At 39.7% G+C, this 27230-nt stretch overlaps 1 protein-coding gene across 2 annotated transcripts; it reads left to right on the top strand.

Annotated features, from left to right (window-relative positions):
* The first annotated feature begins 10289 nt into the window (after nt 1–10289).
* smox (spermine oxidase) lies at nt 10290–27230 on the top strand. 2 transcript variants are annotated; one of them, XM_077605875.1, is made up of 7 exons: nt 10290–10422; nt 18566–18800; nt 20626–20852; nt 22417–22590; nt 23613–24339; nt 26261–26421; nt 26681–27230. In XM_077605875.1, the coding sequence occupies exons 2-7, from the start codon at nt 18593–18595 to the stop codon at nt 26849–26851; spliced, it is 1668 nt and encodes a 555-aa protein (XP_077462001.1). In that variant the 5' UTR covers nt 10290–10422; nt 18566–18592; the 3' UTR covers nt 26852–27230. The 2 variants fall into 2 exon arrangements, with proteins under 2 accessions (XP_077462001.1, XP_077462002.1); XM_077605876.1 differs by lacking the exon at nt 26261–26421 and having other exon boundaries at nt 26681–26853.

The following is a 27230-nucleotide window of genomic DNA, read 5'->3' as shown; positions in this document are numbered from 1 at the left end:
GGTGAGGAACATACTTTTCCAGCAGCAATGTTTGTATCCTTTCTGAATTATTTCAGATGCCTACGGCCCCTTAATACTCTCAGCATCTTTTCATTTTATTTATTTATTTATCTTTTAAATTTGAACAGCCTTATGCACATTCATTTGCAAACAAAGGATGGGTATTTTTTTGCGCCCATTTTTCTATGAAGGTGATCTCAGTCAAAAAACATTTTATTCATTCACTTTCTCTACGGCTTGTCCTCCTCACAGGGGTTCTGGGGTGTTGTAGCCTATACCAGCCAACTATGGCAAGGGATGCTATGATGTTTTTCGAAGGCCTTGAAAAAAGGGTAGTACCTAGCACCTAGTTGCTGACATCTTCACAAAACAAATGACGGGTAAATGTATTAAAGCTCTGCTGAGTGTGACCTGCCAAACATTGGGATTTAAGGGAAGATGACGAAAACAGAATTTGTATTGTGTTTTTTTGTTTAATTACCATCCTCGATGTCATCTATAAAATGAATTAGTCAAGGGTTCATTAATGACTCGGATCATAAAAACAGTGGGTTCAATTCAAGAGCAAGCCGGTGGGGCTTTCATTTAACAGGAGGAACAGTGTCAACTTTGGACAGCATCGTTTCTGTTTGCAGCAAAATGTCATTATTGTAAGAGGTGGTATAAATAGGCAGCGAATAAAAACAGAGCGTGCTAACACAGGACTGCATTGACATTGTGGCTGAAGCAAACAGCCTAAATCAAATTTATTCCTGCTATGCTTGCGTAAGAGCTACAGCGTTACTGAAGTGCTTTATGGAATACATAACATAACACTTAGAAACAATAATACAATCAACACAACAATGAAGGGAGGTTTTGTCTGATGTAGCACTGTTGAACAGTCGATTTCTTCTAAAGAAACAGGGACGCGAAGAGAAGTAATCAATTCCAAAGCCAAATTGTCATAACACCCCAATGTTTTGAATAATATTTTAAGATTCATAAGCCTGCTTCATACGCCAGAACAGGAACATTACAATTGTATTTGTTTATATCAGGGGTGGCCAAGTACGGTCCCGAGAGCCCCTATCCAGTCTGTTTTCCATATCTTCCTCCTCTACTACACCTGAATCATATGATCAACTCATCAGCAAGCTGTCCAGAAGCTTGATACCGATCCAGATTATTTGGTTCAGGTGTGTATGTGGAGGGAGATATGGAAAACAGACCGGATAGGGGCTCTTGAGGACCGGACTTGGCCACCTCTGGTCTATATTCTAACTAGTGGACCGGTAGGTAACGCGTCAGCCTCAAAGTTCTGGGGTCAAGGGTTTGATCCCAGGTTGGTCCTCACTGTGTGGAGTTTGGATGTTCCCCTCGGGCTTGCGTGGGTTTTCTCCGGGTACTCCGGTTTCCTCCCACAGCCCCAAAACATGCAGGGTGGACTGGTTGAACACTATAAATTGCCCGTAGGTATGAGGCAGGTGACCAATTCAGGGTGTCCCCCTGCCTGGTGCCCCACTGCGGAAATTGGTTATAAAATCAATAACATTAAAGATATGTGTGGGGATTAGTTTAAAAAGAATGTTTTATTTGGTAATCAGAACACATTGTTACCAATTTTCATGATCAATTTTTAAGACTTATTCATGCCATATTTCAAGATAAATTTAAACGGATTTTTTTCAAAAATTAAAAAGAATTGGACGTGTTTTCCTTATTCTTTTTCTCTGTTTGACTCTTTGTATATCCTGCATTTGTTTCTTGTTTCACGTGCAACACGTTGTTTGCCATTTAATATACTATAGTTTAATAGTGAAGTGAACATGGCCTTCAGAGGGCAGTATTGCCTTTGAAGAAGAAAGAATAATTGCTTACATGCAGTGGAAATACAATATTCATAGGTACCCCTGTTTCATCAGATTACTACCAGGTTTTTGTGCTGTCTCGATTAGTAACATGCATTTAGTAAGTTTGAATCTGATGCGTTAATTGGGAACACTCTCCAATTATAGAACTGTGCAGTTTTATAACCACAATGTTGTCTCTGTTTATTTTTATTCATGTTTCTATGATTATATATATATATATATATATATATATATATATATATATATATATATATATATATATATATATATATATATATATATATATATAGTTCTATATTTGGAGAGTGTTCCCAATTAACGCATCAGATTCAAACTTACTAAATGCATGTTTATTGTTTGCTCTTTGTGTCACACTTGTTTGCCACACCTAGCCGGAAAGAAATGCCATTCAGTTTGCACATTTTCCACAGAATTCAAGTGAGTAACTTAGGAATCAACAAGATAGTTCTTTCAAACTTACTAAATGCATGTTTACTGTTTGCTCTTTGTGTCACACTTGTTTGCCACACCTAGCCGGAAAGAAATGCCATTCAGTTTGCACATTTTCCACAGAATTCAAGTGAGTAACTTAGGAATCAACAAGATAGTTCAGAGAAAACCAACACAGGCCCCACCGGTGTGGAGTCTGCAGGTTCTACCTGGGCCTGCGTAGTTTTTCTCTGGGTACTCCAGTTTCCTCCCACATTCCAAAAACATGCGTGGTAGGCTGATTGGACACTCTAAATCCCCCCTAGGTACGAGTGTGGGAGTGAATGGTGGTCTGTCTCCTTTGCCCTGCAATCGGCTGGCCACCGGTTCAGGGTGTCCTCTGCCTCTGGCTTGAAGTCAGCTGGGATTGGTTCCAGCACCCCCCGCGACCCTAGTGAGGATAAAGCAGTGCAGAATATGAATGAATGAATGACTATATATTACATTAATTTTGATCAAGATTAAATAATTTTAAAGCGGTGATAACAAATGAATGCTTTTCAGATAATACCAATTGTAAAATTAGTGGCAATGTAAAATACCAGGTTTTTACAAAAATGTAACTTTTGAGTTTACATCCCAATGTGTCAACATAGATATGGTAAAGAATATGTTAAATGTATCCTCCCACACATAACTTGCATCAATAGCAGTTTATGTTAATCAAAAAAGTAAGTTTGTCAGCGCTTGATTTATTTAAAAAAAAAGGTCATTTAGTTTTGTGTTCACCACATTTTCAAAACAATGAGAGATAGAGTCTGAAGCTATTTGAAGGACAGTTTTGGTGGTCATGAAACCTGTTTTAAAAAACATGTCGTTGTAAAATGGCATTGCTCAGATATTACCCTCTGTATGAATTAAAGATATAATCTAAAAATAATTCTAAACAAAAATGCAGTTGCATTATAAAATGGGGCTTCATGGAAAAATCTTGGTATTCTCATTTTAATATAATATTTAGAAAAATGTCATTCATTCTATTCGCACTGCTTATCCTCACAAGGCCACGGGTGGTGCTGGAGCATATCCCTGCTAACTAAGCACACCAGGCGGTGGATACCCTGAATTAGTTTTATTATGGCTGAACGGGTCTCTCTTAGCTGCTGTAGAAAATGTTTTGACAGCTCCAAAATCTACCTTGAAATGAACACATTATTGTTTTGTAAGGAGAAGAAAGTTTTATGGTGAATAATAATTTTGATTTTAGTTTTTGTGTGTGTGTGCGTGTGTCTGTTTTGGTAGTTCACTGCGTGGTGTGAATCTCACAGTTAAAAATGTTTGCTCTTTGTGTCACACTGATTTGCCACACCTAGCCGGAAAGAAATGCCATTCAGTTTGCACCTTTTCCACAGAATTCAAGTGAGTAATTTAGGAATCAACAAGTTAGTTCAGCTGCACCTTTTCCACAGAATTCAAGTGAGTAATTTAGGAATCAACAAGTTAGTTCAGCTGCACTGTATGTTGTGTAATAGGAGATGCGCAATTGCACATTACTTAGCCAGGTCCCCTGCTGGGACACATGGCGGAGTGGCGAGGAACGCAGTGGCCTATCAGATGACAAACATGACCGACGAGTCCAGTTTGCTGACCTTACAAGGAGCAAAGCATGGAACTATGCCACCAGTCACAACTTATTAAACCTTAAGGTATACATATTAAGGTGAACTTATTTTTGTATTCAACTCTATACAAACACTTTGAAAGAAGAAACAGAATACCGTGAAATCTCTGATTTTGAATGCCACTGCAGTTATAGAAATGCCCCCTTTATGTCACATTATCATAATGGTCAGTGAGCATCGCAAAAGATAAATTCCATCTCTTTTATTTATATATATATATATATATATATATATATATATATATATATATATATATATATATATATATATATATATATATATATATATATATATATATATATAAATATATGGAATTTATCTTTTGCGATGCTCACTGACCATTATGAGTTGAAATTGTATTTCAGGTGATATATATATATATATATATATATATATATATATATATATATATATATATATATATATATATATATATATTCACCTGAAATACAATAATTATTTCATACATTTTACACATGTTGATCTGTTTTCTATTCTTCTATTGCACGTGGATTGTTGGTTTTATTGTCTACACTAGTCACAATAACTCCAGGGTGGTGGCCACTCATCCCTTTCCTGGTTTCCTGGACTTCTAAAATAATCTACAACACACACAGCAGGGGCCAATGTCCTCTTTTCCCCCCCATATTTCCACTGTCGCACCACCGGATGACACAATACAGTGGGCTAGGACATTTTGTATATTTTTTTTTGCCCTTTTCAGGCCAGAGTTAAGGCAGGAAGCTATATTTATTATTGCATCCTCCTTTTTCATGTCTATCTCTATCTGCCTGCTACCTACTGAATAAGCCACATCCATTCTGTTGCTTCTTTTTCTCCATAACAACTTACTCATTTACCTTCTCTGCTCTTTTGCTCTAAGTGACAACATGAATACTGCTGAGAATAGGCAAGTGACTGTAGACAATAGAGAGAGGGATGAGGCCAAATAGACCAAATGATTTTAGGAAAGCATAATAGATCTCAAAATTTTGAGATATGTGTTGTGCAATCAGTAGCATGGCCTTGAACACAGAGTTGGCTAGCGGAAAGAGAAAGAGAAAGAGTTAATTCAGGTGCCAGGATGAGTGTGTGTAACATCTCACTTATCTACTTTAATTATGATTAATATGTTGAGGTGTGAGTCATCTTTTTGGCAAAGGAACACCTGTGGGTGAGGTCATGTTTTTTCAGGTTTAGGAAGGAAAGGAACAACCTGGTACAGTTGGATCATCTTTACTGTTGTACAAAGACATAAGTAGGATACAGGATAGGCTAAGATAGGGCAGGAAATACAGCTGAAATTCATTTTTAGCACCTACAATTGGCTGGCCACCAATTCAGGGTGTCCCCCGCCTTGAACCCGAAGTCAGCTGGCATAAGCTTCCACACTCCCCGTGACCCTTATGAGGATAAGCGGTTCAGAAAAATGAATGAATGAATGTATAATTTCTTGCAAATGCAATAAATTCCAGGGCGACCCGGCGGATGACTGGATAACGCGTCGGCCTCACAGTGAGGAGAACTGGGTTGAAATCCAGGTCGGTTCACCTGTGTGGAGTTTGCATGTTCTCCATCGGCCTACGTGGGTTTTCTCTGGGTACTCTGGTTTCCTCCCACATTCCAAAGACATGCATGGTAGGCTGATTGGACACTCTAAATTGCCCCCAGGTATGAGTGTGAGCGTGAATGGTTGTTTGTCTCCTTGTGCCCTGTGATTGGCTGGCCACCAATTAAGGGTGTCCCCCGCCTCTGGCCCGAAGTCAGCTGGGATTGGCTCCAGCACCCCCCGCGACCCTAGTGAGGATAAAGCAGTACAGAATATGAATGAATTAATGACTATATCTTACATTAATTTTGATCAAGATTAAATAATTTTAAAGCGGTAATAACAAATGAATGCTTTTCAGATAATACAGCTTGTAAAATTAGTGGCAATGTAAAATACCAGGTTTTTACAAAAAATTAAACTTTAAGTTTACATCCCAACGTGTCAACATAGATATGGTAAAGATTATGTTAAATTTATCCTCCCACACAGAACTTGCATCAATAGCATTTTATGTTCATCAAAAAAGTAAGTTTGTCAGCGCTCGATTTATTAAAAAAAAGGTCATTTAGTTTTGTCTTCACCACATTTTCAAAGTTTGTCTCCTTGTGCCCTGTGATTGGCTGGCCACCAATTCAGGGTGTCCCCCGCCTCTGGCCCGAAGTCAAATGGGATAGGTTCCAGCACCCCCTGCGACCCTAGTAGGGATAAAGCGGTTCAGAAAATGAGATGAGAATAAATTCCACTCAATTTACAGTAAAATTGCCTACTATGTCAAGAGCAGCATTCAATCATTAATCCTGAGATTTTTTTTTAAATAATACTAAGAGTTAAAAACAAGTTAAAAGATTCTAGAGAACTCCCCATTCGGTGCTTCAGCACCGAGTGGAAATTATAGTTGCTGTAAATTTTGACTTGTGACTTATTTCTGCACTCGCACATTTAGCGAAACCAAAATTAGTATCTAACTGGTCTCAATTCCTGACATCTGGATTTTGTCTGTGTTACAGTCGCTTCTCCTCCTCTCCTGTTTAGTGGCGATGAGCCAAGTGTGTCTGTTTCTGCGTGGGATTTTGCCGCAACTGACAAGAATTGGGGAACGAGACCTTTTCAAGGTTCCTTCTAAAATAGCTTTCGCTTGAATTTTTGCTTGCAGGGTAAAGGCCAGCGTATGTCATTGATTTTTGTGCATTTCAGGCCTCTGAGGGACGTTGTTTTTGAAATGTAATTCAATAAACTGACTTTTTCTTACTGATTCAACTTAAGACTTTTTGTCAATAGGGTATAAAAAAGCCTGCTACATCTTGAAAACACATTTTAGAGTTTTTGGAACTACAGTATTTTCGGACATCCCACGCATCACATACAGTTGTTTCCAAAGTATTTCGTCATGACATGGAACAGAATATCACCACAAGGAAAACTTCACCCACTTGATAAAACCTTCCATGCAGGTTGCCTGTTGCTGGGGAATGGCTGGAGGTCATGAAAGGCACCCAGAACCAGCTGACTGACCCCCCATCTATGTGCAAGCCGAAACATTAATGAAAAGCTACTTTCTTCCTCGCTACTCGGAGATGTGACGGGGAGGTGGGAAAGCTTGGACAATACAGTCAGCCAACATTGGCCAGACTCACAATGTGAAGTCTCTGTGAAGCGGCAAACAGAGAAGCCTTTCTCGTGATCCAAGTGTTGCACCAATCACGCGTCAGCATTTCTCTCCACTCTTAATTATGCGGGTAACACATGCAAATTCACGTGCTGACCACATCACATTGCATAAAAAGTAATAACAACGAAGGTGCATGTGATCTCCTGCATAAACACAGGGACAATCGTTTTGTGATTACATAATTTGTTTCATGAAAGAATCGCAAACTAATGTTTTTTTAGCCTCAATGTACTGGATGTGGTCTCTCTCTACACCACAGGTGTCAAAGTGGCGGCCCGGGGGCCAAATCTGGCCCGCCGCATCATTTTGTGCGGCCCGAGTAAGTAAATCATGAGTGCCAACTTTCTGTTTTAGGATCAAATTAAAATGAAGAGTATAGATGTATATTAAATTTCCTGATTTTCCCCCTTTTAAATCAATAATTGTAATTTTTAATCACTTTTTTCTGTGTTTTTAGTTCAAAAATCATTTTGTAAAATCTAAAAATATATATATAAAAAAGCTAAAATAAACATTGTTTTAGTTCTATAAAAAACTGAATATTCAGGGCTTTTAATCCAGTTCTTTTAATCCATTTATTAAAAAAAATATCTAAATATTATATCTAAAATGGTCCTACTTGCATAGAAGACTGGACTTGAGACTCAAGTGGATTAAGGGAAAATGTCACTTTGAAATGTTTCAATTAAGACAGAATGTTAAAAAGACGGATAGGCCACATGCTACAGTTTTCCTATATTTAATATATATGTATAATATATTTCCACACAGAGTGGATTGTGCCTCGAAAACTAATCTCAGACAAGCTTTGAACAAGAAATTGTGCCTGTACTGTAAAATTTCATAATTAGATTGGTCACCTCATTCAATGATTCAACACTTAGTATGTTTTTTGGGGGGGCTGTTATGATGAAACTTGGAGAGCTATGGTAAACATTTGTTGGGTGGCCAAATTCAATCATCACTTAAAACAATTGTTTCACCTGGAGGGATTCCAAACAAAGTCTTTATTTTCTGGACCACTTTGCATCCTTGCAACAAAGGCCAGACTAATTCTAGGACAGGATGGGAGGCAACATAGGAAGATGAATTTTGATTGAGTCACACCCAAACCATTCTGATGTCATTTGAGCATTGCAACCCTCCAATCAGAATCCGCCATCAATGAATGGATCTAAGTTTGTTTGGACAAAACATCTAGTGATGGCCTTTAGGAGCAGCCCACATAAGAAAAAGCATCTGCATCCTGGAGGATTTCCTGCTCAGCAAAAAAAAGACGCCTCATGGAAGCATCAATAATCTATTAAAAGCATTGTGTATTTGAAGAAAGAGCCTTGTTAAATTATCAGTTGAGTTGACATGTGGGGAGTCAGTGAATACAATGCAAAAGTGACGCATCCAGTAGGCAAGACTAAAATTCCAAAATCATACCGAGATGATGTTTACGATTAGAGACGATAATTATCTTGTTTTTGTTTTTCTGAAACATGAAAGAAGGTGGTATGAAAATAGATAATAAAAAAAAAATTCCAATCATTGCAAACCAGGCACATCACTGTGAAAAGTGCCAAATGATCTATTGGTCATTCTTGGTTTTGGCAACAAAGCATTTCCTTGTCCTGTTGGATCTTCTCGCCTTCATTTTTATATGGTTAACTTAACTTTTCAAGAGTTGCTCGTCTGTAGCAGTCAAGGAAAAAAAATCCAAAGGAAAACCAAAACATGGGTGGAGTGATTATGTTGCTTTCTTGCTGAGCTAAACATTCAAAAGAAATGTTCCATTGGCATAGCACAAATGATGGGACTTTGACTTTCCAGGCATGTTCATAACCTAGGTTGAACTCCAAGTTCTATCTAGTACCAGAGGGCAATTCACTACATATGAAAGTTTGCTAATCCAGTTACGCACACTTCACGGATATTGCGAATGTTGCATGGCTGTGTGTAAAATTAAGGTCACATCAGGACTGCCAGCAAATTGTGGTTTGGACCAGGAATTTAAACTAGGACGTATATTATTCATTCATTCTTTTTCCGAACCGCTTATCCTCACAAGGGTTGGGGGAAGTCTTCTGTTTGCATCTCCCAGTCAAGGTTATTTTTCAAAATTGACGATTACTTTACACATTAACCGTGAAGTGTTTTTACTCTATTTTTATTTGATTATAACAATGAAACAGACACATTATAAAATGGTCAAACAATTTTACAGATTTTAAACCCAATTATTTGTTTTGAAAAATCACTTGTGCAACTCCACTTGCTACGAAATCTAACCTTGCCAGGAGCACAATTGCTTGCAATAGCATCATCCAACCGGAGTACCCAGAGGAAACCAACACAGGCCCGGGGACAACATGCAAACTCCTGAGGTGTACCAACCTGGATTTGAACCCGGGACCACAGAGCTGTGAGGTTGACACACTAACCCAGGGGTCAGGGAACCTTTTTGACGAAGAGAGCCACAAACAATTCATATTTTCAAATGTTATTCCTTGTGAGCCATACTACGAATTTATAAGTCAAAATACATACATGTAAATGAGTGCCTTTTCAATTTTTTTTTTTTGTAATTTCCCCACTTTTAAAGTGGAAAAAACTGAATATTTTTTAAAAGATTCTTATGCTGTTGCTAATCAATGAGAGGGTGCATTCCAGAAGAGTCTACTGCAAAAAAAATGAAGATTAAAGCAAAAAAATGAAGATTAAAGCAGTTCTAAATGTAATATCTCAGTTCTGTCAACAGCGATTTCCATATTTTAGCTGACAGGTTAGCAAAGAGCCAGATGCACCCATCAAAAGAGCCACATGTGGCTCCCGAGCCATAGGTTCCCTACCCCTGCACTAACCACTCACACACCGGGCCGCCTCCAGCCAGATTTTGCAAATCAAAATTGTAATTTGATTTAAATAAAACTCCTTGAAAATATGTGTCGGATAATACTGTTTTTTAAATTGTGTGGCACTATAAATGCTCATAATGGGGGGTGTGTTTGTTTGTGTTTTCGGTGGGCGCATGTGTGCACGCGGTGGGCAGGAGCAGGACTCTGACGTCACCGCGTGCTCATGTTTAACCAATGAGGTGACAGCGGCTCCGCACAAAACTGGCTGCTTCTGGTTTCCACGCATAAATACAAAAAGCGCAGCCGGTGCGAAAGAGGCAAACCATTGGGATCAAGGCGAGCGTGTCTGCCCCAGCGCGACCTTCTAACGGCGTTAAAACGACGAGACACTCGGGTAAGATCGGCTCGTGTACGACACGACTGAGATTTATTGGTTTTTACGAGAATCTGGTCTAACTCACTTGACCTAAACAAAAGCTCTCAATGTTGGACGCTACGCTGATTTGACCAAGTACCGCAAACACTTGAACTCAAGCGTCAAACTCCAACACTTGTGGAAAAAGTAGACACGTTTGGTTTTTGTGGGTCTGTGTTTGTAAATGAGTCATTGAACCGTTTGGACCACAGTGTACGCGCTTTATATTTCTGTCATTGTGTCCGTTCTTTTCTTCAACAAAATGCTCTTTGTGTGCTGATGAGGTGAAAACTTGGTGCACTTGTTTGTGCTTGCCTGCCACTGTGGCATCGCAGCTTCTACGTGGCACAAAACGGGACAAGTTCCATCTCCTCACTTGTCTGCCACAATTTTCTTTCCAATTCCAGTCTGTAATAACCACCTGCTTTTATATACCAGTTGCGCAAAACTGAAGTGACTCATATCGACTCATATTTTTATATATATATATATATCCTGGTGTTCAGCGATTTTCCTCGATATGTCCTGGTATCGGTTTCCCTGTTTAATGACGTATAGTGTATATAAGTAAGGGAAAAAACTTAGTTTTGTTAGGGATGCGAGGGCTCATGCCGATTATTTGTAGTACTGTTTGTTTGTTACTCGTGATAATGCACTCACTTGAGAGCTGGAGATACGAAATACTTGAGATAAGAGTGTTGAGCCTACATGAACAGTAAGGAAAGATAGGAATAAGCAAAGTATCACCAGTTATTCATTCATTTTCTTGAACCGCTTTATCCTCAATAAGGTCACGGGGGTGCTGGAGCCTATCCCAGCTGACTCCAGGCCGGAGGCGGGGGACATCCTGAATTGGGGGCCAGCCGATCGCAGGGCACAAGGAGACGGACAACCATTCACTCCCAGACTCGTACCTAGGGGGAATTTAGAGTGTCCAATCAGCCTACCATGCATGTTTTTGAAAAGTGGGAGGAAACCGGAGCACCAGGAGGAAACCCACACAGATGGACCAACCTGGATTTGAGCCCAAGACCCCAGAGCTGTGAGGCCGATGTGCTAACCACGAATCCGCCGGGCTCAGTCAAATTCAACCTTTTCAGGTTCAGTTGTCACTCCAGTGGACAGATATTCAAAGGTTACCCATTGAGACATTTTAACCCAGGGGTGCCCAACTCATTTTTTGTCGCGGGTCACGTCGTAGTTTCGATTTCATCCGGAGGGCCGAAATGTGGCCGAAACTTGGCTGCCAAAATTAATCAATTAATGAATTGACAGCTTCTGTTGATCTATAGATCATTTTTGGATGTTAAAATTAGTACAAATCTTCTCCTTGAGCCTCTTAATAGCAATATTCTCTTGTAGGGGATTTTTTATTTTTATTTTACATTTATTTACAATTTTTTTAATCAGAAAAGATGGGAAATATTACATCTATTATGTTTTAACCTTTTAATTTGTTTTTTGAGAAAGGAAAGAGTAAATATTGCAATTTAAAATTCTGTTTATTTACAGTGAAAATTAAAAGGGAAAAGAGTAAACATCTCATCTCATTTTCTCAACCACTTTATACTCACTAGGGTCGTAGGGGTTGCTGGAGCCTATCCCAGCTGACTTTGGGCCAGAGGCGGGGTACACCCTGAATTGGTGGTGAGCCAATCACGGGGCACAACAGGACAAACAACCATTCACGCTCACAGTCATACCTAGGAGCAATTTAGAGTCTCCAATCAGACCACCATGTATGTCTTTGGAATGTGGGAGGAAACTGGAGTACCCTGTGTAAACCCACGCAGGCTCAGGGAGAACATGCAAACTAACTGCAAACAGGTGAACCGACCAGGTGTGCTAACCACCATTTAATTGTGCCGCCACTGATAATTTAATGCCCTTTAATTGTATTTATTTATTTTTATTTCCTTATTTTGTCTTTATTATATATTTTTTTTAAAAATATTCTTATAGTATGTATGTATTCTTGATATTCCATCATCCCTAGGGTGGAAGTGCGGAACGTTTAACCTTTGACACAAATATAATACGATTAAACTGCTTTTTTGGATGGGTTTTGCATGATGGAGTGAGGAGACATGTTTGTTTATGTTCTAGCGCAGGGGTCTCAAACTTGCGGCCCGCGGGCCAACTGCGGCCCTCGGGACGATAATTTGCGGCCCCCGTCTTAATATGAAAGATCGGGTTTTTTTTTTTTTTTTTTTTTTTTTTTTTTTTTTTTTTTTTTTTACCCCTTTCCCCATGATGGCGCCGTTTAAGTGGCAGCCAGTGGCAGTAGCTCTGTCCACTCATGTTTTTCTTGTTTTACAGCATGTTTTACATGAAAAATTAGAGGGAACATTGACATGCACCTGCTTGTGGCAGGTGTGATACTGGTGTGCCGATAGCGAGCAATGATGATGTCGTGACCGGATGATTCGCCTAAAGACGTTTCGCCGACGGACGTTTGACAGACGGACAGGTCGTACTAGTATTTGTTAGTTTAATGATTAAATACAAATACTGGTATTTGTATTTAATCATTAAACGCTGTTTTCAGCTGGATTTGACCGAATTTGAGAGCATTTTGAGCCGTTTGGCGAATGGACGTCTATAGACGTTTTTTTGCCTCCATCGCGATATCATCCAGTATTTGTATTTAATCATTAAATGCTGTTTTAGGATGGATTTGACCCAATTGCTGTCATTTTACGGCTCGGTTCTGCTACATCTGCCTGCCCAAGAGTGCTTATTCCCGGACTGCCATTGATGGTAGACGAACATTGATTTTTACTATAATTTGGACAACACCGGCGGCGGGCCGGATTAAAAATCCTAACGGGCCGTATATGGCCCGCGGGCCGAGGTTGAAAAACTTGTACACACACGATCCGGCGGGGCGAGCGTTCGAATCCCGTTTCGGCGAAACCTCCGTTCGGCCGAATGAACGTTCGGTGGAACGTCCATTCGGCGACCTGCCCGTCTGTCAAACGTCCGTCGGCGAAACGTCTTTAGGCGAATCATCCGAATACCGATGATGTCGCTCACACTGGTACTCAGTGCGCTCAGGAAGGTTGTCTTTCTGCTCAGACCAACAAAAAATTAGAGGGAACTTTGGTTCGGAGCTGAATGAACCAATCACGGTGAGGTATACGGCTCTGGAGGGCGGGACATCGGCCGGGCTGTCCAGTGCCTCGCTCACTCACTCATTCATTCCTCCAATCAGCTGGGCGGAGGAGAAGCCGTGAGGCCGATCACTCCGCTCGGCGCGCACACTCCTCCGCTGCTCTCAGCATAGAACTGAATGAGGCGCTATGATCCGTGATCCAGCCTGTGTCAGTGTCTGTAGCCATCTCCGCGATTGAAACGGAGAGCGAAAGTGCACATGCGCCACAAACCCGCGCGACTGAATGTGAAAGATCAACCCGAGACTCATTCCAAGTGGAAAAACATATTACAGAGCCCCAGAGATGTCTCTTTCAAAGCCTACCGTGAAGAGAAAGGTCGGTGATGAGCACAGACAGTTTCAAGAAAAGTGGGGAGTGCAATATTTCTTTGTTGAACACAGGGGCACCCCGACGTGTCTCATTTACACTGAAAAAGTTGCGGTGCACAAGGAATACAATTTGAAACGTAATTGTACTACGAGATATGCTGAGGAGTACGAAAAATACCAGGGGGATGAGAGAGCCAACCAGGTTGCCAGTCTTAAAACACGTCTTCTGAGGCAACAGGATCTCTTCAAGAAGGCTACCAAAGACAGTAATGCAGCTGTCAAAGCTAGCTACGCCGTTTGTGAGTTGATTGATCCTGTGCTAAGTGATCCCAAATGGCTCATGGACTTGGCTTTTCTTGTTGATATCACACATGAGCTTAATGTACTGAACAAGAAGCTACAAGGCCAGGGGCAACTTGTCAGTGCTGCCTATGACAACGTGAGAGCATTCTGCACTAAACTTGTGTTATGGAAAGCCCAGCTCTCTCAGACAAACCTTTGCCATTTCCCAGCATGCAAGGCTCTCGTGGATGCAGGCACACCATTCAGTGGTGAGAAGTATGTTGAGGCCATTTCGAAGCTACAGGAGGAATTTGATCACAGATTTGCAGACTTCAAGACACACAAAGCCACATTTCAAATTTTTGCAGACCCCTTCTCCTTTGATGTGCAAGATGCCCCTCCTGAGCTTCAAATGGAGCTCATTGACCTGCAGTGCAACTCTGCACTCAAAGCCAAGTTCAGGGAGGTGAGTGGAGAAGCAGACAAGCTTGGGCAATTTTTGAGAGAGTTGACCCCCAGCTTCCCTGAACTTTCCCGAAGGTTCAAGCGGACCATGTGCCTTTTTGGGAGCACATACTTGTGTGAGAAGCTCTTCTCCACCTTGAACTTCAATAAGTCCAAGTACAGGTCCAGACTTACTGATGAGCATCTTCAAGCTCTACTGAGGGTCTCCACTGCTTCCTCCCTCAAGCCAAATGTGACTATGTGAGAAGAAGCGCTGCCAGGTCTCTAGCAGCAAGGAGTAGGCAAGAGAAGCCGTGTTCAGAATATTTCATGTTCAATGTTCCATTCAAGTTCAGAAAGTTAAAGGTTAAAGAGCTGTTAATACAGACATTTGAAACGGAATAAAAATAATTCATTTTCTCTACTTAGCCAGCCAGTGTATATCTACTGTATGCTCATTAGTATTATTTGGTTTTGTATTACTGATTGATTTATTTTTTATTCATCTTTAAGTTAATTTATTTAATTCATTATTTTTTGTTAAAAAATAAAGATATTTGATAACGTTGGAATGTTTTATCAGTGCTTTTCTTGTGGAAATCCTGATGCGGCCCAGTCTCACCCAGACTCGGCCTCTAGCGGCCCCCAGGTAAATTGAGTTCGAGACCCCTGTTCTAGCGGGTGCTCCAAAATGGTTGCAGATGTGACGCTGGACTCAGCTGGAATAAAAGGGGCGAGAGACCAAAGAGCTGTTTAGTTGAAAGATGGGATGACTGTGCGCTTTTAAAAATCAAAAGCCCACTGGCCGATGTATTCTAGACTGCCATTTCTAGGTCAGTGGTAGCCCCCCTCCGACCTTACACCACGCTGAGCTCTCGATCCCCCCAAGGCCAGCCCACACATTAATCTGCCGTGATGGTGTTAAAGCGTGTAGCAGCTGTATTAACCAGGCAGGGAATTACTACTGAAGAATGTTTGTCTGTACCAATCAGCCTTATTCATTTATAAATGTACAACAAAATACTCTCTTAAACAGATCAGAATCCTTTTAATCCCTAATATAAATTATAGCATAGAAATAGAAGCTTTACCAAGCGAAAGAAGATTACCAAAAAGCTTTTAAATGTATTACGTGTCGTTTAGAAACAAAAATCTATACAGGCGATTCAAGAGTCTTCTAGTGCAGCGGTCCCCAACCTTTTTCTCACCGCGGACCGGTAAAACTATTTTCTTGTGGACCGACGTATGGGGAGGGCGACATCTTAAGACAGAAGTGTTCCATGGCAAATTCTTATTATAACAATTTTTCTCATCTCAATTAGGAGAGTGAGATTGAAAACGTTAATATTTATTTCTCTGACGGACAGGCACCAAGTGGCTCGTGGACCGGTACCGGTCCACCCCGGTTGGTGACCCCTGTTCTAGTGGGTATTTGTTTTGAACCAACAACAGATCTACAAATTCATTTATTTTCTGAAATTCTTATCCTCACAAGGGTCGCGGACAATGTTCCCTCTAATTGTTTGTTTGTCTGGGCAGAAAGACAACCTCCCTGAGCACACTGAGTACTGGTGTGAGCAACATCATCATTGCTCGCTATGGGCACACACCAGTATCACACCTCCCATAAGCAGGTGCATGTCTACTACACATAAATGATTTAGTAATAATAAAATGTAATGATTAATATCTATGAATGGGCGGCCCGGCGGATGAGTGGTTCGCGCGTCGGCCTCACAGCAAAAATATAAAAAATAAAATAAAAAATTGGGATTTTATTTTGTGCGCTCCATATGATTTGCTGTGCGCAGATTGCGCACGCGTGCAGCTTAGAGGGAACATTGGTCGCGGGGGTGCCAGAGCCTATCCCAGCTAACTACGGGCACCAGTCAAGGGACACCCTGAATTTGTGGCCAGCCAATCGCAGGTCACGTAGAGATGGACACTCATACCTAGGGACTATTTAGAGTGTTCACCAGCCTACCCTACATGTTTTTGGGATGTGGGAGGAAACCGGAGTACCCGGAGAACACGCACGCAAACGCCACACAGTGGTGACACACCTGGGATCGAACCCTCGACCCCAGAACTGCGAGGCCGATGTGCTAACCACTGGTTCGCCGGGCGGCTCATCTACAAAATCCAAGACCATTATTAGATACACTGGGAGCAGATACATAATCACTGGATCATAGGCATCAGCAGTACCATGCTAAATATTTATATAAAAACACGTTTAGAGTAAAGGTACACAGCAATCAGATAAAGAAAGTGTTTGCCTGGTGCTGTGTGGTGACATGCTCTGCTTTTGTACACACAAACTACTAACTAATGTAAATAAATGGTAAATGTGCATAGCAACAGATTTGCATTCTGTTGCTCTCTAGTGGCACACGTGTTACACAATAATTAAATGGAATCTTTCCAAATATTATTAAAAAATACATGATTAAGACTCACAGATCCATAAGTATTCAAATTGCACAAAAACAATTGTTGTAATGAAAATAAATGTAAAAAAAAAATGCAAATAAATGTAACGTTTCCATCAGCTTTCTTAAGAAAAGATGGCAACTCGAGTGTGAGAGCCCGCAGAGGACTTTACTCAAATTTACATAATGATAACTATTTTACATTTACAAGCAAAACTGGTGATTGAAAATCAAATAGTTTATCATCTGAAATTAAAACTGGCATTTTATAAATCTTTTTTGACGACGTTGGCTGGGGAAACAACGCAGGTTAAAAGTCTTGTTTTTTTTGTTCTCTTGCCATTTTCTAGGGGAAGCTAGAGCTCATGCTAATCATCTAACACTGGTTTATTTTACTGCAGTTTTGCCCAAAAACCAACCCAACCGTTGGGCCACATTTCATTCGTCATGTGTTTAAAGCAGTCTTGCGGTAAATTATTTGGATTAAAACAATAGACTACTTAATGGCTGCTACATAATTGTATTTTTCAATGATTAAGTTCATTCCTCGGTCAGATCGAAAAAAAATAGAGGCCTTCATCGGCAGTCTTCGTGTTGTTCCAATTTTCTACACAACACATCTGAACCAATGTATGTTGTGTTGAGATTTTTGCTACTGGCAGCTCTCCACCCACGCTTTGAACCTTGTGTGCTAGAAAAATATGTTTTGTTGACAACTGCTGTCATTGTGCTTCAGCTGTTTCAGCATAAACAGCCATAATAGGATGTGAAATTGCTTTTTGTTTGTGTCCTGTTTTGGGTATTACTGAAATAGAATAAGACTGCAAGTCATTTTAGAACCTGTAATAGAATAATGAGTCTTCAGGAAATAAACTTGACCCCAAAAAAATGGAAATGTGGGCTGGATCACGACGAGTTAAGTCAAGTAGTGGCTTTATTAGCACAGTGATGGATCAGTTCACTTTTCTCCTTTTCTAAAGTGATTGGCTGAAGTCTTGTGAGATCTATCACAAATTAAATAGTCATGGAAAGCACAATAGGCCTAATGAATTCTTTATCGTGTCCCTAAAAATGTTATGTTTCCATTTTGGAGGCAAGTACTTTACTGTTCAAAAGTGCATAAAGAAAAAAGGCATGCTTGGAAGGGTTTGGTTTGGGAGAACCCTGTCAAATTTGTTGGAAATGAAAAAAGTCTTACCAAAGCTACAAAGTAGAGCATGGGTGTCTGGGTTAAACTGTGCGTGCTGGATCCATTGAACAAAAACCTGCACCCACTGCGACCCCCCCGACGTAAAGGGTAAACCTTTTTTTTTTCTCGCTTTTACACCTCTGTTCAACAGGTGTCCTGATACTTTCCCATTTAGAGAGCATTTGCTGAATGCATGTTGTGCTTGCAAACTGCACTTACCTTCTGATGCCTGCTCATTAAGTGTGGCTGCTTCTTATCATGATCAAATTTCTTTTCATCCTTTCCAAACAGCTCAAATTGCAGAGGAGCTTGGACGGCATGCAAAGTTGTGAAATCTCCTCAGATGGCACTGATGATCCTCTTAGTAGTGGCCAGCGTACACCTCGGCAACCTCGTATAGTTGTTATCGGTGCTGGATTGGCAGGCCTCGCTGCAACCAGGGTTCTGCTGAAGAGGGGCTTCACCGATGTCACAGTCCTAGAAGCCTCAGACCACATCGGTGGAAGAGTTCATAGCATTAAGCACGGTGAGAATGGCGAAAACAATGCCACCATATTAAATTAAAAAAAAAAACGACCTTGGTTCGTCCACTCCTGCTATCATGTATATGTATTTGTATTTATAGTTATGCCACATCTAAAAAGTATTCCATATGATCTGCTCTGACAAACAGCTACTAAATACACCGGCTGACGCTTACAAAAGTGACTGAAATGGAAATGTGCGTTAAAAAAAATCTGTGAATGAAACCTGCATCTTAGATGTAAAAAGTTGTAGCAACAGAAAACATGCAAGCGTTGGTGTTCTTTTCACATATAGTTTTTAGGAGAAACATATACCATCTTGGCCAGATTATAAGACAATGTTTTTTTTGCATTGCAAGAAGACTGAAAAAGTGTGGGTCGTCTTATTTTCGGAGTTTAGACATCATACTCATTCACAGCGCTAGATGGCGCTAGATATCTTTAAAGCAGCGAATGCTGAACGTAACTCCCAAGGCCAGAGCAAACCCTGTTACGAAGAAGAAAAATAGTGGTAGCACAAGTTATGATGCAAACTTCAAATGGTGATAAATGAGGCAGTCTTCAAATAATTGCATGGCAGCTGTCAAATATGTTGTCACAGATTGTAATGTACAGAGATGGAGAGCTAAAAAGGTTTGCCTAAAAATGCTCTCCAACTACATTACTGCAACTGTGCCCTTTTGTACTGAAACACAAAAACATGGCATGATTGCCAAGAATGAAGCTGATTGCCTTCGTCCCTTTTAACTATATTATGACCAAGTAGTCTAAGCCTTGCGCACCGGGGCTGATCCTTTGGTCTTTTGGTACAGTGCCACCCAGCAGTTTTTTTTCCCAGTGTCATTTATTATTCGAATTTGCCCCAAGTAAAATTGGCTTGTACCGATTAACCAGTGTTGGAACTAACCCTGTTAGATTCGCTATGTTGCATAACAAGGCTACATGTTTGATGTAAGTTCTAACGTAACGCCTAACATTTTCTCACTCTATAATGTCCCTATAGTTATTGTATGAGTGTTACTTACGTTACGTGATCCAGGTGAAAAGTCTGTAGTATTTCCATGACTTTTTCAGAGAAGTAACTATAACGCTTTACTTTTCAAAATAACTTGAACACTGCTCTTGACACAAAGTGACACACATACTACAATATTAACTCACAAGCTTGCAACATGAAAAAAATAGACATCTTTGGAAAGAACAAAAAGCCCACTGAGGAAACAGAAGAAGAGCCTATGACTAAGAAAAAAAAATATTCCCACGCACTAACTCAGCGAAATATGCAGTGACTACTGTTCCAGTAATTTTTTTCACCAGTGGTGACCAAATACAGAGCATTAAAACAAGGTCAGATGCAGTTAGTGATGGCCTCCTCGTCTACAAATGTAGTTGAAGTGTATTGAGACCATTATACCTTATGTCTAATATTGCTAAGGGCAAGATGCTCATTATTGTAGTCATAAAATAATGCAGTTTTTGTATTATGTATCATTATATTTTGTTGGATTTATCTACCAAAACTTAAAAGACTGTCCTTGAACATATCTTTAATACTTTATCGTAAAAGTACATACTTTGGAATGTCTAGGTAGTTCAATTGTTTAATTCTTTCTTTATGGGAAATATGAAATATTTTTATTGTCTAAGCGGCTAGTAGCCACACCGGTTGTTGAATCACACAAATTGCGTAACAGTCCAATCAGGTTCGACAAATACCAGTTATGAACGTTCTACGTTCAATTCTTTTTGATGATACATAGCAATTCGGGTTGGCATGAGGTATTATTTTAATTGATGCCAATTTAAATTCTATGCATTACTTTGCAGGTGACACATCTTTGGAACTAGGAGCCACCTGGATCCATGGCAGCAATGGGAACCCGGTGTTCCACATGGCAAAGGACAATGGGCTGCTGGAGTATACTACTGATGGCGAGACGAGTGTGGAGCGCATCAGCCTATATAGCAAAAATGGCGTAGCTCATTACCTCACTAACGTTGGGAAGAGGATCCCCAAGGACCTGGTGGAGGAGTTCAGTGACCTCTACAATGAGGTGAAACCATTTTATAGCAAAACTGCCACATATATTAATGTTATAAGTTCATTTGGCGCAATCAACTCGTATTTTTTTGAATAACATTGATTGTAAGACCTTTCCTGCTGCTAATTTGAAATCTTATTGTTAAGATTTCATTCAGTAAACCTGAAAGAAAATTTCAACAAATCATTCAGACCCTCTCGTTGTTCATATGTTCAAGCAAAAAAAAATCCATGTTCTTTAGGGCAGCCGAGTGGTTAGCGCGTCGGCCTCACTGTTCTGGGGTCAAGGGTTCGATCCCAGGTCAGTGCTCACTGTGTGGAGTTTGCATGTTCTCCCAGGGCTTGTGTGGGTTTTCTCTGGGTATCCCAGTTTCCTTCCACATCCCAAAAACATGCAGCAACAAGTAACAAAATACTTATACATACTTTTACTTGCATCCAGAAGGAAACTTGTTCTACATTTTCTAGATATTCAATATATTTTATAATATTCCATCTTTATTTTAGTACACTATTGAAACAAATCAGCACAACTGGAAAAAAGAGAAACCATCAAAACAAGCACCAGGAGATTGTTGTCAACTTGCGTTTTGCCAATTTTTATATCCAACATCAGAGTTTTTTTCTTTTTTAAAAGTGAGGCATTTTATAAAAGAGAAAAATGATTTGCCCATAAAACATTACGATCCTGGGAAGTCATCCGTTACAGTCAACATTCAGATTCCACCTTAAAATTCTTGAGATTTTGAACTGTAAGTAGGAGCGAAGCATTGATTGGGACATTCTTGTCAAAGTTGACGGCCAAAACTACATACAGTAGGTCATAATTGGAAAACTTCCCCCTCCAACCTGGCCTTCAAAAGAACAAATCACATTGTTCCAAACTTCCCTTCCCTTCTTAATTGCCCTCATATGAGTCAAGATTATGCTTTCCACCAAAGGGTGTGATTTGTCGCCATGATTCAAGTAACGACATATTTACAATGGGGCTAGGTAAGTGCAAGTTAATTCTGTCAACACATGGAAAATAAGGTAAAAAAGACTCAAGTGAACTCTAAACTTGACAGCTGAATATCACAAATGATCTCTGCTCAGTTTTGTTGCATCCCTTGTTTTTATTTGTCCTTCTTTCAAATGAAAGCATAGTAATTATTTTTCATTGTGAAATTGCTTTACTATTGTATATTTACTTTGCTAAAAATGTCAGTAAAATATACCTCAAACACTGTCTAAATTTATATCAGTGAAAGTTCAATCCCTGGAATAAATTGACCCAATTTCCATTAAATTTTAATAAGGGAAAAAGGTCATTGTGTATGTAAAATATGTCATACTGTATTTGCTTTGTTACTGACAGTTGACAATATCAGTTGCATTTGTGGAGGTTTTGCCAAATGAACAAATGAACGGAATATTGAATGTCTTTGTCCCTCTTGCAATGGCTTGTGTTCTTAAGTTCTTAAGGTCCAGTTTATTCCAGTTCACTGCTGTGTTTTCCTTCCTTGTCTGCAAAATCGTCTACCTCTTTTCAGAGACTGATGACACGCTGTCTCGCTTCCCTTTCTGCCTTTCTTTAGGTGTACGAGCTGACTCAAGAGTTCTTCCAGCACGGAAAGCCAGTAGGCGCTGAAAGCCAAAACAGCGTTGGCGTCTTTACACGAGATGTGGTGCGCAAGCGGATTACGATGGATCCTGACGATTCCGAGAGCATCAAGAAGCTCAAATTGTCCATGCTTCAACAGTATTTAAAGGTGTGTGCGCCTCTTTGTAAGCATGTCAAGTGGACCCTCCTTGTGCTGCGAGCACAATCCGTTCCAGCTCGTAACATTAATGTGCTCGCCGAATGAACTGATATTTTCCTTATGAAATATCAGTACTCCAGTCAAAGTGTGCAACATCCCCTGCCCATAATTTAAGGCATCATGTTCTGGTAAAATTTATTTGACTTTTATTCAAGTGTACTTTATAGTCCAACATTTAAATTAGTTTCCTACAATGCAAAGGGTCGTGGTTTTCCCTCACTTACAGTAAATAATTCATGGATAGTCTCACGCACTTTGATTTCATAGTGAAATTTTACACATTTCATCCACATTGTGTTTACTTGTCAGCAGGGCTTGTGAAAAAGGTTTGAGTTTGATTTACTTAATAGGGAACAGCACATATTAATGAACATATTCATATTCATGGTAATGAACATATCAATCAATCAAAAGCCTTTATTGTCATTATACAACAGCTGCGTATAACGAAATTGGTGGTGCTACTCCTCATAGTGCGTGTTTCCCAGTAAAAACATAAGTAATTTAAAAAGTCACGTCCATATATGTATATGTATGTGTATGTGTGTATATATATATATATATATATATATATATATATATATATATATATATATATGCACATATAAAACATATACGTGTGTGTATGTAAATATGAAAGGAACTACACAGTCACCTCTAGAGCCAGCCCTTGTTGATATGTTGTACAAAATTGAGCATTTAGCATCTTATAAAATATACATAAAAAATTGAAAATGAGTGATTTAGCTTTAACAGTGTCCAATACTAAAGTGGGCACATACTCGAAATTGTGGTAAGCTAACATATTTGATTGCATTATATATTCTATAAGTGGTTTCAGGCTAGTAAAAACCTGTTGTTTTTACAAGACTATTGTATGTTTGGTGAATGTTTATGGGAGGAGGAGAAAAAGTAATATGACTCTCAGCTTGTCCCTAATAAAAGAAATATTGTCATTTGTGTTTCCTTAGGTAGAGAGTTGTGAAAGCAGCTCGCCTAACATGGATGAGGTTTCACTGAGTGAGTTTGGCGAGTGGACTGAGATCCCCGGTGCACATTATGTCATTCCTGCAGGCTTCCATAAGATTGTGGAGCTGCTAGCTCAAGACATCCCTCCTCACACCATCTGCCTTACCAAACCAGTCCGCTGCATCCACTGGAACCACTCGGCCCAGCACTACGAATCGATCGGCAAGAGGGACGAGGCAAACCGGGACAATGATCACAATCAAAATAGCCAGGATCCCTACAACAGGGGACACCCCATTTGCGTGGAGTGCGAAGACGAGGAGTGCTTCACAGCCGACCACGTGATTGTCACGGTCTCCTTGGGTTTTTTGAAGCACAACCACGAAGCCATGTTCTCGCCTTCTCTCCCCGAGGAAAAAGTGCTGGCCATTGAGAAGCTGGGAATCAGCACCACCGATAAGATTTTTTTAGAATACGCCGAGCCTTTCTGGAGCCCTGAGTGTAACAGCCTTCAGTTTGTGTGGGAAGACGAGGCCCAGCTTGAACAGCTGAGTTACCCCGAGGAGCTGTGGTATAAGAAGATCTGCAGCTTCGACGTGCTCTACCCGCAGGAGCGCTACGGCTACATGCTGAGCGGCTGGATATGTGGCGAGGAGGCCCTCCACATGGAGCGGTGCGATGATGAAACTGTAGCTGAGACGTGCACAGAACTTTTCAGACACTTTACAGGTCAGTAAATCTACAAACAAAAGGTATTTTGCATTGTGACCAAATGTGACCCATCTTTTCGCTTCTTTACAAATCCCTAATTCCAAATAGAATGTCAGAAATACTACAACAACATCTGAGATTTGTCCAAAGGACAACACATTTATCATGTCCAGCCCTGCAGATATAATCTTTTTTTTAATGAACTGGAGAAGAAAATGCAAACAAAAGTGCTACTTTTTTTTTTTTTTAGCATTTACATGTTTAGAAACCATCGCTCAGGGGCGTCCCTAGACCTTAAATCCACGGGGGTTTAAACCCCAGGTGAGCCACGGGATGCGAGCGAACATTGCGTACAAGCAAAAAATTATGTTACAGTTTATTTTCTTAGTTTCTTCTTGTTTAGTTAATACTGAATTCAGGGAACATCATTGCGATGAGCAATTATATCACGGCACACTATTTGCCAAATTGGAAGAGTATAAATTGCTCTTCACGACATATTCAGGGCAATTTGTGATGGCTCCCCTGGATTTTTCAAACGACAAAGCCTGAATGATATTAATGAGGAAAAAAGACAATAGAAATCAGGTATAGATAGGTTTTGCATCGACAGGTAATTGGATGGGAAATGTAAAAATATGGATCCGTGCATCACTATCCTTCCATTACATAAACAATTGACTTTGGGAAATTTTCTTTATGCTATATTGGTAAGTACCACATATTTTTGGACTTTGTCAAACTTTTGCCTCTCATAGTTTGACTGGGCCTGCAACCAGTCAACTTATTTTTCTTTGTTTTTTTTCAGAAGTGTTACTGACTAATAATTTAGTTAAATGATGTTTTTTCGACTAGTCAAATGACTAACTGTTTTCCTCCTTTTAAAAAAATTACTAGACTATATTCACATAGTATAATTAAGCTTCTTGGTGTCTGAAGACATAATATACTTCCCCACTAAACACTTATAGTTCACTGTGACATTTTTTTTGCCTGAGAGATATACTCAGATGCGACATAAAATCCAAAAAATACAGTACAAAGAAAGTGACCAAAGTTGTTTTACTTTCCTAAAACCTAGACATTGTTTTGAATGCCCAAATTTAAACAAATTCCCACTTAGGCACTGTGTTACACAGTCCAGATGGGCCACTTTGATTTGACCCCTAGCACTGACGTATGAATTGTAGATGTGGAAAAACCATACAACTGAGGAAGTCATTATGTTCTTCACAGTCATAATACCCATATTTGTTACAATAATGTAGTTGTATTATACATCGTGTTTTCTTTTGTGACACAGAAGAATGCACTTAAGCTCCCCTATCTCAAAATTTGCTCTTTAAATACTTTGCTATTTCAGTTTTAGCCTGTAATTTTGTCAAAGTAAGAGATTTATCCTGATTTGCTTTTCGTGTGATTTTAGAACAAGTGCAAGTACTTGCATTTGTGACCTCACCAACACTGCAATTAACTTGCTAGTTTGTGTCAGTAACTCACAATGGACAACCAATCCATTTGAACTGGCAGGGTTGACAGTAATCATAAATACAGGGACTAAAATATACAAAACACGGCTTACTTAATGAGACAAGTTGTGCTACTAAACTGGGACATGACATCCAAAATGATACCGTTGCAAGCTGTTCTGTCACATTCGGTTGTGTTTCATGTAAGAATATTAAATTCACAGATTAGGTCGCTGAAAACAACAGGAAGGCAAAGAGTCGTCGCTTAAAGAAATTGGCCACCAGAAACAGGAACTATGACTAACACAGACTAATAAGCAAACCAACTGCGAAACATTTAAATCAAATGAACAAAATCGCATACACTCCACTTTTGAAATAAGAAAGTGAATTTAATCTCTTGGAAGTCTATAGCAGAAGCACTGTAATACATATCATGTCTAATGAGACATTGCTAATTGTCTTTATAGGGAACCCTGACATTCCAAAGCCCCGGCGTATACTGCGATCCTCTTGGGGTAGTAACCAGTACTTTCGAGGGTCTTACTCCTACACCAGGGTGGGCTCCAGTGGTGGAGATTTTGAAAAGCTGGCAAAGCCACTGCCTTACGCCAATAGCTCCAAGTCTCCGGTAACAGTTGCTCAACATGCTATGCATTGCATTTTTAATTGAAAGGCTCCGTGCTTGTATGAAAATTGCGACTTATCCTCCAATTTTTTTTATAATTGTAACTTTCGGTCATTATTCTATAGTGGTACTATATTGTAAAATATGAATGTATAACAAAGAAAATGTAATGCCTTAAACTGGATTTATTCCATGTGAGTAAGATGCCATTTCAGCTCTTGAATCTCATTCTATTTCAATTTTTTTTTTTTTTTTTACTCAGGGACTGCAGCTCTTGTTTGCTGGTGAGGCCACCCACCGTAAATACTATTCCACATCTCATGGTGCATTGTTGTCCGGACAGCGAGAAGCTTACCGACTGGTGGAGATGTACCATGACTGGCAAAGTGCAGAGTCCATAAAGCCTAAAAATGGAGTAAGGGGACAAATTTAAGTCGGGGGAAACCTCACACCCAGGGCTAAAAAAGAAAAAAAAACATTTTAATTAAGGCTTAATTTATAATCTTTTTAGATATACCATAATATATATATACAAATGATATAATATATGGGCATTATTACTTGGAGTAATGTTGTTTTATTGTACTGTAGATATGAATCATGTCAGGTGAAATACTGTATTGAAAGGGTGTCCAATGGTGCTCTAATTTCTCATCTTTACCACTAAATTTTTTTTTTTCATACAAATGTCGTGTAATATCTTTAATAACACCGTTTTTTTATGCAAGTGCCTTCCCGATCTAATGTTGTCAAATGCATATAAATTAAGAACTTTTTAACATATTAAAAGGTTCTATTGTCATCTCACAAGA

The sequence above is a fragment of the Stigmatopora argus genome, chromosome 7 (genome assembly GCF_051989625.1).
Source record: "Stigmatopora argus isolate UIUO_Sarg chromosome 7, RoL_Sarg_1.0, whole genome shotgun sequence".
In the NCBI taxonomy this organism is placed as follows: domain Eukaryota; kingdom Metazoa; phylum Chordata; class Actinopteri; order Syngnathiformes; family Syngnathidae; genus Stigmatopora; species Stigmatopora argus.
Note: the sequence above shows the minus strand (reverse complement) of the source record. Positions and strands in the feature narration are given on the sequence as shown.

Coding starts and splice junctions, on each gene's coding strand:
- smox (XM_077605875.1), top strand. CDS start 18,593: ATGCAAAGTTGTGAAATCTCCTCAGATGGCACTGATGATCCTCTTAGT. Junction 20,853..22,416: donor TCAGTGACCTCTACAATGAG/GTGAAACCATTT, acceptor GCCTTTCTTTAG/GTGTACGAGCTGACTCAAGA. Junction 24,340..26,260: donor ACTTTTCAGACACTTTACAG/GTCAGTAAATCT, acceptor TTGTCTTTATAG/GGAACCCTGACATTCCAAAG.